The sequence below is a fragment of the Spodoptera frugiperda genome, chromosome 11, assembly GCF_023101765.2.
Source record: "Spodoptera frugiperda isolate SF20-4 chromosome 11, AGI-APGP_CSIRO_Sfru_2.0, whole genome shotgun sequence".
Lineage (NCBI taxonomy): Eukaryota > Metazoa > Arthropoda > Insecta > Lepidoptera > Noctuidae > Spodoptera > Spodoptera frugiperda.
Window position 1 is genome coordinate 6325251 of NC_064222.1, and position 15471 is coordinate 6340721.

A 15471-nucleotide genomic window follows, 5' to 3' on the forward strand; every position below is an offset into this window, starting at 1 on the left:
TGGCCGGTGCGAATGAACTAACCAAACACAGCGCCGCCTTAAAGCGAACTCGTACTAAAGAAAAATATACTGTACCTACTATATTTTATTCAGACCGCAAACCACGAATTTGTCGAAATGGTACGTTAAAGCAAACAGAGGTCTTAGTACGAGTTCGTTTTACGAGATCGAAACGCTACCACGTTCGGCGCTTTGATTGGCCAGCTGCAATTAACCAACCAATTAGAGGACTGTACTCTTAGCACGAGCTTGCTTTACGCTTAACGAGAGCGCGTTCGGCGCTATGATTGGTTAGTTCATTCGCACCAGCCACTCGTACTAAGGCTTTTTTTCAGGGGGAAAATCATCCAATGACTTCTCTCGCCAGGGCAAAGTGAGAGGGAGTGTCAGACTCTTACTGACTAAAAACCACCCCGTTTCTACTCCTGCATGTCGAGCCGGAGCCCCGGTAAACCCGCTAGGTAGTTCGCAGCTCCGGATTATACATCAGCCCTACTAGGCCCATCTGGTGGTCTGATGGCTCTTTGAGGCGCGCGCGGAACGCGACGCGCCGCACGCACGGGTCTGGTTCTGGTCAGGCGGCGAGCTACCCTTGCTCGCCGTCCGCAGACCTAAACTCGTACTAAGGCTACTGTTATGGTTTATGAAAAAGGTTTCCTACATTTCAGTACTCTTTACCTTTGTGTTTATTTATTTAATTTGCTTCCACGGCTGCGTTTAGAAGCGGTCGTGTTTCGAGTTTCAATTCACCTTTTTCATTTCAATTATTAATTCCATTGCCGTCCACATTTCTGTGGGTTGGGTTTTAAAAGTAAATTGATTATTTTTGTCGTGTTAGTATGAACTGGTGAACTGGTTTTGATGTCAGAAAGTTATCAATCACCTCTTGTTGTAAGAATAGGGTAGATAACTTATATATTTCTACTTTAATGTCCTTCTTGTGAAAGATTAGACACGTATTTTTATTTATTTTCTCATGAAAACAAATGCTTTTCCAGATATATCGATTTGAAATATCGCGTAACGTCACTTCTAGTTACGTTTTATACGTAGAAATGCAACATAATTAAACATAACATACGTAGAATATAAAATGCACCTGGAAGTGACGTCACGCGATATTTCAAAACAATATTATATTCTTCGAAAGTATTTAATTTTGTTTCCGTAAGTAAATAAAAATACGTGTCTAATACATATTTTAAAATAATCTACAAGACGGACATTAAAATGAAAACCGACTTCACTAAAAAAGTTAAAAATAACTTTAATTTCGGAAGTCGGTGTTTCTCGGTATTATTTGTTTGTTACACCGACTTCCGAAATTAAAGTTATTTTTAACTTTTTTAGTGAAGTCGGTTTATTTTTTTGTAAAAAGTATTTTATTTCACACTTTTTAGTTGCGATTCTCAGTATCGCAACTAAAAAAGTCGGTTAAAATTCTCTATCTCAATAACTACTTTATTTATTTGTATTGTCACAGTCACTTAATTAACTTTATTGTGATTTCTATGTGAGTATGAAGTTCCATTGGCCATTTCTGGTCTTCTTCATCAGTTTCACCTCTTCAAAGGTTACTTTTTGACTGTAAATGCTTCAATTCTAGATGAATATACCAAAATCACTACATAGTTCCCTATAATATTTGAGGAGTTCCCTCGATTTCTCTAAGATCCCATCATCAGATCCTAACTTGGTGACAATGGGACTACCTCAGAACTATCTACTTTCGAACAAAAAAGAATTTTGAAAATCCGTCGACAATTGACGGAGTATAACTTTATTGTGATTTCTTGTGAGTATGAAGTTCCATTGGCCATTTCTGGTCTTCTTCATCAGTTTCACCTCTTCAAAGGTTACTTTTTGACTGTAAATGCTTCAATTCTAGATGAATATACCAAAATCACTATATAGTTCCCTGTAATATTTGAGGAGTTCCCTCGATTTCTCTAAGATTCCATCATCAGATCCTAACTTGGTGACAATGGGACCACCTCAGAACTATCTACTTTCGAACAAAAAAGAATTTTGAAAATCCGTCGACAATTGACGGAGTATAACTTTATTGTGATTTCTATGTGAGTATGTAGTTCCATAGGCCATTTCTGGTCTTCTTCATCAGTTCCACCTCTTCAAAGGTTACTTTTTGACTGTAAATGCTTTAATTCTAGATGAATATACCAAAATCACTATAGAGTTCCCTATAATATTTGAGGAGTTCCCTCGATTTCTCTAAGATCCCATCATCAGATCCTAACTTGGTGACAATGGGACCACCTCAGAACTATCTACTTTCGAACAAAAAAAGAATTTTGAAAATCCGTCGACAATTGACGGAGTATTCGATGAACAAACATACAAAAAAAAAAAAAAAAAAACATACAAACAGCCGAACATAGTACCTCCTCCTTTTTGTGAAGTCGGTAAAAATTAGTCATCTACCTTATTATTTAAACCATAATTATGTATAATATTTTGACTTTAAAAAACCATAAAATGTTCTACCATACGTTCAAAACTAACTACACGAAAGTAATTAGCTAAACGAACAATTATTATGTTACATAGTTAACTTCAACGTCAGCTAACTAAATTGGTTTTAATCCAATTATGCTCCCACATAACTTTTACAACGTTATAATACACTAGCTGTGCCCGCGACTTCGTCCGCGTGGAATAGTTATTTTAGGCATTATATTTATTTTTGCAAACAACTTTCTCAGCTTCATAAATTAATGTATAGCTGTTACCCACGGTTAATTTGTGCATTAAAAATTCGTGATAGCACTGGATTATGATTATAAGGAACAATCCACACTCGTTTCCATTGTTTTCCGGAAACCTGCGCCTATAGGTTGGGTAACCGCCACCCAGGTTTGTGTTTCAGAAATAAAATTCCTAGGGTACTTTTTAGATGGGCTCGCTACATGCGCGTTATAGCAGTGGTAAGTCCCCTCTTTGAAGAGTGGCTTGAGAGGCGTCACGGCGTCCTCACCTACCGCCTGACGCAGGTACTTACCGGACACGGAAGTTTCGGTTGGTACCTGTTTCGAATTCGGCGGGAGGAAAGACCCGGGCGTTTCGTCTGGGTGTCGTCATTGCGAGGACCGCCCGGAAGATATGGTGGAGCATACAGTGGCGGTGTGCATTGCATGTGCTGAGCATTGCCATGTCCTTAGGGATGTGAATGGCGACGGTAACCTCTCACGTCCGGCTCTAGTTCAGGCCAAGGTGCGGAGCGAGGGGGAAAGGGACGCCGTCTCCCCTTCTGCGAAGCAGTCATCCTAGCTAAGGAGGAGGCGGAGCGCGTGAGGGAACGATCCTTATCACGCCGCAGAAGACACGCCGGGCGCCGAGGATCGCGTGACGGACGGCGAGTAAGAGTAGCTCGTCGCCCGATCAAAACCAGACCCGTGCGTACCGTGCGTCGCGTTCTGTGCGCGCCTCAAAGAGCCAGGCCACAGATGGGACCCAATAGGGCTGATGCCCGATCCGGTGCTGCAGACAACGTAAAAGATTACCGGGGCCCCGGCTCAAATCAGAACGCGGTGATTTTTACACTCCTTCTCGCTTCACCCAAGGCAGGAGTAGCCAACGGATGATTTTCAAAAAAGAAAGAGTACTTTCTAGAACAAATGTTTTCTTTCATACATGGTGACGCAAGGTTATGAAATCCTTAAGGACCATATTTTTATTTTATACCCTATCATATTTTTATGACAATAAATTGAAGAATTGGATTTTTTTGTTTGTCAAATGTTTCAGCCGATATTATTGCACTATACGTAGAATCTGGTTGTACTTTGTTAGACAGCCACAATAAAGTGTAAACCGCTTTTTTGCTATTCTACGCTGTAAACAAACGCTTTCGATGGTCAATGATCAAAAAATGTTTTACTTCGTTAGTAAGACTATAATTTTTTTGAGTATGGTTACACCAGGCTCCGCGTCGTTCGCAAACAATGCCTCTCCTCCTGGCAGCGTCATGTTTCGCACATCATGCGGCGCGGGTGAATTTTATATCGGAGTTATTTTAAAATTGTAATATCTTCTAAGATGTTTATTGAAGTTTAGTGATGTCAAAGACAATTTTGTTCACAATTAAATACTCTTAATGAATAACACATTTATTTCGATAAAGATTAATATTTTTTCGTTAATACAACTCTTAACAAATAATGCATTCATTTCGACCCAGTTTGATTACCATAAAAACGATTCTAGTAAGTTAATACTAAAAGATAGACATATACTGTCGCGGACTTTTTTTTAGATCATTTTAAGAGGAATAATTCTTTCATACATATAATTTTCGTATCTTGAACCATTTTCGCAGCGCACGCAACGGAAGCCCTCAAGAATTAATAATTTCCCCCGTTTTGTCCACATATTCCTTTATTTCTTCGCTCCCAATAGTTATAGCGTGATGTTTTATAGCCTATAGCCTTCCTCGATAAATGGACTATCCAACACAAAAAGAATTATTCAAATCGGACCAGTAGTTCCGGAGATTAGCGCGTTCAAACAAACAAACAAACAATCAAACAAACTCTTCAGCTTTATAATATTAGTATAGATATAACAGTGTCTAAAATATGTTCTATTATATTCTGTTATAGTATGTTTTTAAACTATTCTAGAATCAGATACTACCTCTCGCCTCAGCAAAGGTAGGATGAGTAAGAAAATTAGAGAAAATGAGAGAAAGAGAAAGTTAAGTACGTACTAATTATATTTTTTCCTTTTTCTCGTAAGTAGTATTTGACGTAAAATTACGCCTTTTTATACATAAGTATTCTCAAGTTATTTGATGTAATCTATTTTTAAATATACATTTAAAAAAATAAGTCGACGTTTAATCACTCACTAGCTTGGTGGACTAATGGCAAGCAATAATGTGGCCAATAATGTTACTTAATTTAATTTAAAGGTTATTTCAAACCTAAAAACTATTTAAAGGAACTTACCTCCACAGGTCTCCCGGAAATCAGGACAGCAGTCACCAAGTTTCAAGCAAGCGTGGTCGCAGTAGCAGGGCTTGTCAGTCAAGTCCTCGATTATGGCGTTCTGGTGAGCCTTCTGTATCACACACGAACTGTCCCGCCCCGGACAGCATAAGTTAGCGTCCCTGCAATAATTCGCCCCACAATGGCCCGCCAAACACACTGCACTAGCAAAACACAGCCAATAACGCAGCATTTTCAAAAATTTTACAAACTTTTTCTAATCGACTAAAAACTTTTTACCACATAGGCTGAATGAACTGTTAAAATAGAAAAAAATATTCGTGAACTGCTCAATTTTTTTTTTATTTCAAATGTGGAACCGCGGTTTTTTTATGTCATTCCGAATTTGAATTTGTGTGGACGTTAACGGCCAGGTTCTGTAACAAAACAAAATAAAAAGGTTAGGGTTGCGTTCGAGTGAAACTTTTTAATTATTATTTTTTTCTTTTCTTTCTTTAACTTTTGTCGTTAAACATATTTCATAATAATTATCTTTTGTTGCTGTTTATTGTTTATTCGAGTTATTCTTTAATCTAGGTTTGTTAAAAGATATAATTGTAACTTTATTCAGTTCAATCTTAATCAAGATATTGTGACATTTATTTTAAATATTAACTTTAAGGACAGATAATAAGAAAACATGAGAGAAAACATTAAAAAATACACATAAAAATATAAAAAGGAAAAGTAAAACTTAATACATTTTATGCCTCCTGTGAGGTTTGAACTCACGACCCCTGGTTTACGAGACCAGTGCTCTACCACTGAGCTAAAGAGGCTTTGAGAGGCAGCGCGAAATATCGAGTGTAAATCCACAATGACTTTTTTAGTAACAAAAACTTTTTACCTACTTATTTTCAAAATTGTATTAAAGTATAACTAAATTCAATAATTATTCCCAAAAGTTTTTTAAGAAACTTAATACGGATGTTTTTTTTTTTTCAAAATGTCGAACCAGACGTAATTTATTTTAATTTAATAAAATAAACATTACACAACAGCTTACAAACATAATCAGAAAAAATTACAAAACAATTTTAATCCCTTTCTAATCTACTTAAAATATTTTTACCTACTACCCTACTCATTGTACTAAAACTAAAAAACTAGAAATATTAGGACGAACAACAATAACGACAATGAAAAAAAAAACAAAAACAAACCATAAAGGTAGGTATGTCCTGCCAACTTAACAAAAACAAATTCTTGACCAACATAAGAAAACAAAAAAGAACATGGCGCACGGGAGCGGGGTAGATGACCTCACTGAACTTAACCGGCTGGATCGACGTTAACTGATAACTCCTAAAAGGGGCACAACTACACACAACTGTTAACTTTAACTATTTAGTTTTTTATAACTACTTTATCTAATAGTTTATTTACGTTGTCAAGTGATCGAGAAAAGAGTTACTTTTTTGGATTTGTATGTGTTAAAATTCAAAGTCAAAATCATTTATTCCAATTAAACCATAATTAAATAGGTACTATTGTAAATGTAAACAATTAAAGAAATAAATAATAGTCTGTCATATAAGTTTTTAAACTGACATGGTCACTAACACTATCCTTAGAACTTGAGATATCCCGTCTCAAGTTCTAAGGATTTGCTAAGTTTAGTTATGTCTATCAGTTTCCGATATTTCGGCACAGTTGCAAGCCATGATCAGGGATGAACTGCACACGGATGGATGAACATCCGTGATCATGTTGCTTGCAACAGTGCCGAAATATCGGAAATTCATCGACATAATTAATAAACATGGTAAATATCCCGTCTCAAGTTCTAATGATAATAGTCTGTCAGTCTGTTCGTCAGTGAAGCTAGGTGCTATGGATAAAAAGTATTCCGGAATATTTTCTATCTCAGTACTAAGTGGGTGTACTTTGTATAGCGGCATCAAGTGCCGTAAAGTCATCTCTGCTTACCCCTTCGGGGATAAAAAGGTGTGACTTTTGTGTGTGTTGTTGTGTGTAGATAAAAAATTACTAGTACATAGTTAAATAAATAGGTAGCAACATTATATTATTTCACTGATGAATGAACTCTAATATAAACAGATAATATTAATGTTCCCTATAATTATATGCTCTTGAATGATAAACAACTTGTAACGGTCAATATTAGAATTTATAATATGCTGTATGCTAACAATAGTGTGGGGAAAGATAATGAAAATATATGATGTATTGTTTTATTTCTATTCGTAGACTAACGTTATAACATAATAAGTATCTTCACGCCTTGCAATCCTATAACGGGTAAGCAGGCACTTTTCACCAGTTATGCAACGTTACGCCTTTTATCCCCGAAGGGGTAGGCAGCGAGAGAGGTGCACATTACAGGTACAATGTACACCCACTTTTCACAATTTGTCTTATAAGTCCCATGTAATAGGGGGTGAGCTTTTTGCCGTATACCGGGCACAATTCCAGACTCCGTGCTACTATTGAGAAATTTTCGAAAAACCAAAAAAAGCCCAGTAATATTTTGCCGACCAGGGAATCGAACCCTTGTCCGGCAGAAAAACATCATAATTAATTTAGTATGTCTCACGAAAGTGTTTATATGTTTAAACATATTTTTAATCCGTTTATGAATTTAAGACAATAGGTATACTGAATATATAAAGAATAACTGCGTCCGATATTCGAATAAAACCAAATTAGGTACATTTCTCTTAATAACAGCGAGTAAGATAATGAATATCCTAAAAAATTACAATTACGACAAACATATCACAATTACGACAAAACAAAGTAAACAAAAGTAATGAGCATTGAGCTTCACAACTTTAGATTCAAACAAACCCAATAAGGTCACAAAAGCAAAGTTATTCAATTTTAAGGTCACAAAAAAAAAGTTGTTGTAAAAAAAAATTGGAAGCAAGATGGCATCTCGTTAACGAGTGGAACAAACAATTGATTCTAGACAAACAATAGGAGAATTTGGTAGGCAAATAAACTATGGCGGTGAGCTCAAATATGTGCCGTGTGTTGCCCATTTTTTAAGGGTATACCCATCATCTAGTATCCATTTCAATTCTGAAGAAATAAGTCAATATAACTGCGCCGATCGTCGAGTGTTTGCAACTTTTGCAAGTGCTCGTATAGATATCGAGTAAAGTATTATTACGTATTTTTATCATACCTTCAAAACTATAAGAAAAGAGCTCACTCCTTTTTAAAAGGCCGGCAACACATCTGTGACTCCTTTGGCAGCGCTAATTGCTTACCATCAGGTGACCAGTAAGCTCGTTTGCCCACTATTCCATAAAAAATATGACTCCTAGAAATCACAGTAACTAGAAGTCCCTTTAGCAAAACCATCCAGAATTACCAACCCCTTACTAGTACTGTCAACATTTGTAAGGTTATTTTGCCGTTAAATATCACTCGGCTTAAGGGTTTCTTAAAATTAAGGACAGGTTAGTCAAAACGGGTATAATCACACGAAACATGACACCTCCGCGGAATATCTAGCGGGTTTACCGGGGCTCCAGCTCGAAAAGTAGGAGCGGGGTGGTTGTAAGTCAGTAAGAGTCTGACACTCCCTCTCGTCTCACCCAAGGTGGGAGAAGACATTGGATAAAATTTCCCTCTTAAAAAAATAGGCTCGCTTATTAACACGGGACTACTTCAAATCTCACGTCACAATCAATCACTTTTAAAGCAAACAAAACCCTACTCTAAAACACACTATTTAAAACACAGAATTCAGAAGCAACCACCAACATCTACCAAAGATAAATACCTCACGTAGGTAGCTCGTTAATCATACCTTGCTTCATAACGAAAATATTTTACCGACCACAAAATGTTCCCCAAAAAAGAATCTTTAATTAAATTCTTCATCTAACTTGGCCAAGTTAATAATGAAAATACTTAGTGTTGTAACCACCGGCTAAGTTAGCTAAGTTAGAACTTAATACGTAATGGTGCGATAACAAATAACTTGGACGGTTGAACTTAATTTCATTATGTAAGATTAGGATAGGTATACGAACGTCCCTCTTGAATTATTAATCATAACATTGAGTTCCTGTGGTCGAGTGTAAAAGGAAAGAGGGTAGCGGGTTATAAACACTTTTTATTCTTAAGAAATGAAATGTTTGATATAATATGGTAGATGACATTTTTTTTATTTTAATGTCCGTTTTGTAGATTATTTTAAAACATTAGACATTTTTCTTTTTTTCTTACACAAACAAATTCTTTCAAAGATACATATATCGATTTGAAATATTGTGTGATGTCACTATGTACATTTTATACGTATTTGGAGTATTATTTTGTTCCCTGTCTTGAATCCCACAACGAAATAAATCAGAAGATATTATTAGAGGAGAAGAAAAAGAAAACGATAGTTTCCAATAAAATACACGAATATTACACATAGAATCTCTGTCTAAAATCGCAAGAAATGTCATGTAACATAAATCGCACTAGTTTCCATTAAAATACACGAATATTACACAAAGCATCTCTGTCTAAAATCGCAAGAAATGTCATGTAATATAAATCGCCACATTCCCATAACTTAACCTACCAAAACCCACCGACGCGTGCTTAAATCCCAGCTTAAAGTTAAACCGTAGCAAGTTTAAGTTAGACAGGCATAACTTGATATGCCAACTCATTACACTTCATTAGGCAATAATAAACTTATTAACATGTTACAAACTTGCAATGTTACGTTCACACCATTTATTTTTGGGTGCCATACTTTTGTGGAAGTTGTTAGGGAGTTCGGACTTATAAGTTTAGTGTGTGAAACTTGATTTTAAAAAAAAATATATGAAGTATGATGGAGACGACTACGATATGAATTATTTTTTCGACGATTAAGTTATTTTTTATTTATTTTTACGTATTTTGAAGTGGTAATTATTGTAGAAATCGTTATTATTTTTATTAAGCTAATATGGCTTTTTTGAGGGGGGAAAATCAACTAATGACTTCTCTCGCCTTAGGTGAGGCGAGAGGGAGTGTCAGACTCTTACTGACTAAAAACCACCCCGTTCCTACTCCTGCTTTTCGAACCGGAGCTCCGGTAAACCCGCTAGGTAGTCCGCAAGTCAATATCGAAAGTCAATATCGCCGGAAGTCAATATGGCTTAATGTCATTTTAAATAGGGATGATGACGTGGTATGAAAGTTAAAAATTCTATTTAATCCGCCAGTTAGGTATTGAAAATTATTAGACACGTATTTTTTTATTTTGTAATATAAGATAATCACACTCAGAAAAAACAAATCAAAGTTTTGGAGTTGAAGCAAATACGTCATTTCTACGTATAAAACGTACCTGGAAGTGACGTCATGCAATATTTCAAATCAATATATCTTCGAAAGTATTTGTTTACGTAAAAAAATAAAAAATACGTGTCTAATGTTTTAAAATGATCTACAAGACGGACATTAAAATAAAAATTAGTTATCTACCCTATTATCTACTTCCAATTTGCACAAGATTCCATAGGTAAAGGTGAATTTAACAAAACGACACCAATCTATACACTTCCAAAGTTGTAGTTCGCCGACCAAATTTCAATGCTTAGTTATGAATTGAAGCTGCCGAATCGAGTGACTCGATTAATTTAATCGCAAACTATTCGAGTTCCCAACTATTCGATTCGACTACCGATGACAGGTATAAATGGTGGGAAATTGGTGCTGTGAATATGTCAAATTAGATGTAATTTTAGTTTGGTAAAGTTTGATTGTGATAGTCATCTATCTATCTATCTAAATATATATAACTCAAAGGTGACTGACTGACATAGTGATCTATCAACGCACAGCCCAAACCACTGGACGGATCGAGCTGAAATTTGGCATGCAGGTAGATGTTATGACGTAGGCATCTGGCTAAGAAAGGGTTTTGGTCAATTCTACCCACAAGGTGATAAAATAGGGAATGAAACTTTGTTTGGAACTTTATCATTTCTAAACCGATCGCGCTGAGACTTTGCATGCATAAAGCTACTATGACGTAGGCATCTATTAAGAAAGGATTTAGATAAATTTCATTCTTAACGCGAGCGAATACACGAGCAAAAGCTGGTACTGATATAGAATTGGAATAAAAAAGACTTTATGACCAAAACCAACAACAGTACAAATCAGCCCACTGTTAGATTAAAGTCTCCTCCACCTAATCTCCATTATTATTGAGCTTTGCTGCCCAGTTTCTGTCAAATGTGTAAGTGTATAACGTCGACGGTATACTCGTATCTCCTGAACTATGCTTAAGTTAACCTATAAGTACTTCTTCATTGCTTACCACGCTGGTTCTGATACTAACATAAGCGGTATGCTTTCTATCGTATTTATCTGTTCTGTGTTCTTCGCAATTTACGTTATGTATTGTATTCATCATATTTTATACTTCTACCAGAATTCCCCACATTCCCCACCCACTCGCACTTAAGACTAAACACCAAAATTCGTTGAACCACAACACAAAACAAATTATACAGCAACAACAGTTGTTTCTAAATTAGTTAAGTACATTTTGGTATAAATTGCTAGTCCCTAGACAGTCATATGTTACTGCTGTTTCTGGAACCGTACTCTGGGGGACAAACGTTTCGGTATCATAGTTATATTAAGAGGGATACTAATCATATTAGTTTGTGTATGTAAATTGTTTTGGAACTACGTTTAGGAGTGGTCAGTTTTGCTTATAGGTCGATTTTGTTTCACATCGTAGCATTTAATATATAACAAAGTTTTTTTCGTCATCTATGTAATATGATTGCCATTAGGACATGACAGCCAATTGCCTACAAAATATTGTTTGCTATAATTTTCCAGTTTTTTTTTTTTTTTTTGAGGGCGGTATATATAGTCCTATTACTTTTCCCGCCTCAGGTGAGGCGAGAGAGAATATCGAACTCTTACTGACTACAAACGACCCCGTTTTCTCCTAATCTACGAGCCGGGGCCCCAATAACCCGTTTAAGACTTCCGCGACTTCGTATCCGCGACTACGTTAGCCCTACTGAGCGCCATCTATGGTGATCTGATAGCTATTTGAATGGATTTGTATCATAGTTTTAAAAGTTGAGATTTATTACGCCTATTCACTGTACTCCAGATCTAAATTCTATATCGTATTTTTTTTTATGGAATAGGAGGCAAACGAGCAAACGAGTCACCTGATGGTAAGCGATCACCGCCGCCCATGGACACCCGCAACACCAGAGGAGTCACAGGTGCGTTGCCGGCCTTTTTTTTCATAATCATGAGTACAGACATTTAGCTATCAAAACATGAAATATAACTTAAACTAGGAAAACCCCAGAACAACATTTCCTAACCTACTACTACAAATAAACTACAAACCTTTACCTAAGCACCCTCCTAATCACGGTAAAACCTGAACTTAACAACCCAAGACAACAACACTTGTTAATCAAAACTTGTGGGTCACACACAATTCACACGCAATAAAGGACTAAGGGCCTATGCACACCACGTTTTTTAAACGCGCCGTCGACGCGCGTTTGTAGCGATACAGACGCGATACGCACGCAAGTCAGACGCAGCCTGTAGACCTTTGCACACCTGACACGCTTGTGTAGCGATGCAGACGAGATGCAAACGCACGTGTGTAGCGATACAGACGCGCGTGTGTATTCACTTCTCTTTCCCTCGTTGCGGGGAAAACCCCGCAGTAACGCATCTGTATTGATAGTCAAAGTCAAAGCATTTATTTCAATAATTAATCCTAAATTAGGCACTTTTGAAACGTCAAATTGAATTGTCCGTCAGTCTGTCTGTCAGTGAAGCTAGGCGCTCGTTCCAAAGTGTAGCTTCGTATGGAGAAGAACGAGAAAGAAACTCCATCGTTACTCTTTTCAAAAAAAATGTTTTACAAACGACAACAAACTGCTCTGCAGGATAAAAACGCACCGGCGACGCGCGTTCCCATAACGCGCTTAGACGGCGCGTTTAAAAAACGTGGTGTGCATAGTCCCTAAGGGACCACAAAACAGAATTTAATTCAACCAGCAAAATGGAAAACAGACATTGAAATTATTAATTATAAGTTTAAAAAGTAATTAGTAGGCATGTGCATACGATTTGTATGGTAATGTGTAAGGTGCTTCACAAAGGGCTGTTGACGAAGTTGGTACAAAGTTATTTATGAATTTGTATTACTTATTATGAGTGGCGGTTTGTTGGTTTGTGCTTCAATGTCGATTGTGTGCGAATATGGTATACTTACAATACCGCCTATATTATCAATAAAATTGATGTCATTTTTAAGGGTGGAATATCTTCCAATGACTTCTCCTAATGACTTTGAGTAAGTCGAGGAGGAGTGACATATTCTATTTTCTTTTTTTATGGGGGGAAATTATCCAATGTCTTCTCCGGCTTTTGGGCGAGGCGAGAGGGAGTGTCAGACTCTTACTAAATAAAACGGCTATTTCTGCTTTTCAAGCTGGAGCCCCGGTAAACCCGCTAGGTAGTCTACAGCTCCAATCTATTGATGTCTTAAAAACATATCTGGCTTCTTTGTGTAGTTATATTTTTTAAAGGTTATTTAATTTTAACCTTTATTATTCACCTTTGCATTTACTTTAAAACTAATGACTTAAATAAATCAAGCATAAAGTTTTTTCCTGAATGGCAACCGAGCCTGCAATTTTGTCGACTATACTACCAGTGTAAAATGTATATATGTATATGTATGTGTACTACATATGTATCTACACGGCTAACAGTTAAGGGTTAGGTTCCAATTTTTCACAACCATATTTTCCCGTACGGGGAAATAAAAAAACAATTTTGACAGGTGCGCTACTACGCTAGATAATACTTTTTTTTATTCGTAGGTATGTATACATTTTTGAAAGCCAGTATTTTTGCGTGTTACTGCTGTATTTTGTCAAAATGAAAAGAGTGAATATTTAAATTTTATGGCCAGTGGTCAAACACAAAACATACGATATGTGTAACGCTAGCGTTTTTAGACTAGAATTTATATAAAGTGAGAAAAATACAAAATGTATTTTTGTTAGATAAAAATTCTACCAAACATTTTTTTTTTTTGTAACGTCACGCTTTTAATCAATCCCCGCAGGGGTAGGCAGAGGTGCACATTATGGCACATAATGCCAATGCAATGTACACCCAAACATATTAATAATATAAAAAATACGAAGCAGCTTGATTTGGTCGTATTTGGGTACAATAGCCCTGTCGGTGATAATAGACCGATCCCAGTACAACGTGATATGACCGTTTTCTAGAACTGGATCGGGCACATACTTGTAGTATGGAACCTCAAACTCAACAAGTCGATAGTGCAAAGCAAGTTGCTGGTGGATAATCTTGGTCACATGATTATGTCTATGCAAATATTCACCATTAGCCAAACGACCACAACCAGAAATAATGTCTTATGGATTCACCAGGACTATAACATGCCCGACATGTGTCAAGAAACACATATATCTATACATATAATAAAATCGTAGAAAAGTGCTGTCTGTACATTGAAAATAAAAATAAAAAAAATAGCAGGGGTTATTGTTATGTCGATGTCGAACCCAAAAATGTAATTAACTTTTTTTTTGTCTGTTTGTCTGTTTGTCTGTTTGTCTGTTCGTCTGTGCGCGCTAATCTCAGAAACGGCTGATCCGAGTTGGATGCGGTTTTCACGAATATATTGTGGGATGCTTAAATTTACATTTAGTGTTTGTTTCATGTCAATCGGTTCATAAATAAAAAAGTTATGTCAAATTAAAGAATCACGTCGAACATTCTATGCTTATACCATTAATCTCCGCAACTATTTGACGGATTTGGTTGAAATTTGGTACAGATATAGTTTAGAACCTTAGAAAGGACATAGATATATTTTTATTTCAAAAATCAAAAAATAAAAATAAGAAATAAATTATTTATAAATAATTCTATGTCGATCGTTACACGACTTCGGTTCATGTTATTGTTTTAATTCATCGAAAAAAAGTAAATAAATAGTAATATAATTAAACTTTTAGTACAAAGAAAATGCCCGAACGGAGTATAAATAAATAATCCAAGTTGTCTTTATCCTCGATAGATCGAAATAGATCGCGCTATGGTTTCGTTACATTCATTTGGTTGGGTATCGGCCGAGCGCTTCGGTACTATCGTAGAAAAAGTGTATTATCAGTCGTATGATTATTTGTCTGTAGTGGTCCTGCTGTTTCGTATATTCTAAATTGGTTTCGTTGTATTTGTCAATTAATAAGTTTATTTGTTTGGTTTTCCTGGTTTTCTGGTTAAAATATTTAACGTAGGTTTAGTTTGATATCGATTATTAGTAGTTACTGTAGTTAGTTTTTTTAATAAAATTGTAAGTCTAATTTATAAATTAATTAGATTAGATTTAAGTCGTTTCTTTTAAATTATTTAGTTTAAGCTTGGTTATTATAGCATAGAGGATAGGTTGTAATATAAT

At 36.0% G+C, this 15471-nt stretch overlaps 1 protein-coding gene and 1 non-coding gene across 2 annotated transcripts in view; both read right to left on the reverse strand.

The window, feature by feature from the left end:
* LOC118275137 (somatomedin-B and thrombospondin type-1 domain-containing protein) overlaps positions 1 to 15471 on the reverse strand; it is a 77833-nt gene that overhangs the window by 46108 nt on the left and 16254 nt on the right. Inside the window, exon 2 of the mRNA XM_035593004.2 lies at positions 4968 to 5383. Coding sequence (XP_035448897.1) covers positions 4968 to 5199 — 232 coding nt within the window. The 5' untranslated portion in view covers positions 5200 to 5383. The remainder of the gene's footprint in view (positions 1 to 4967; positions 5384 to 15471) is intronic.
* Positions 5714 to 5785, reverse strand: Trnat-cgu (transfer RNA threonine (anticodon CGU)). Its single transcript has one exon. It is a non-coding gene; the product is annotated as a tRNA-Thr (tRNA).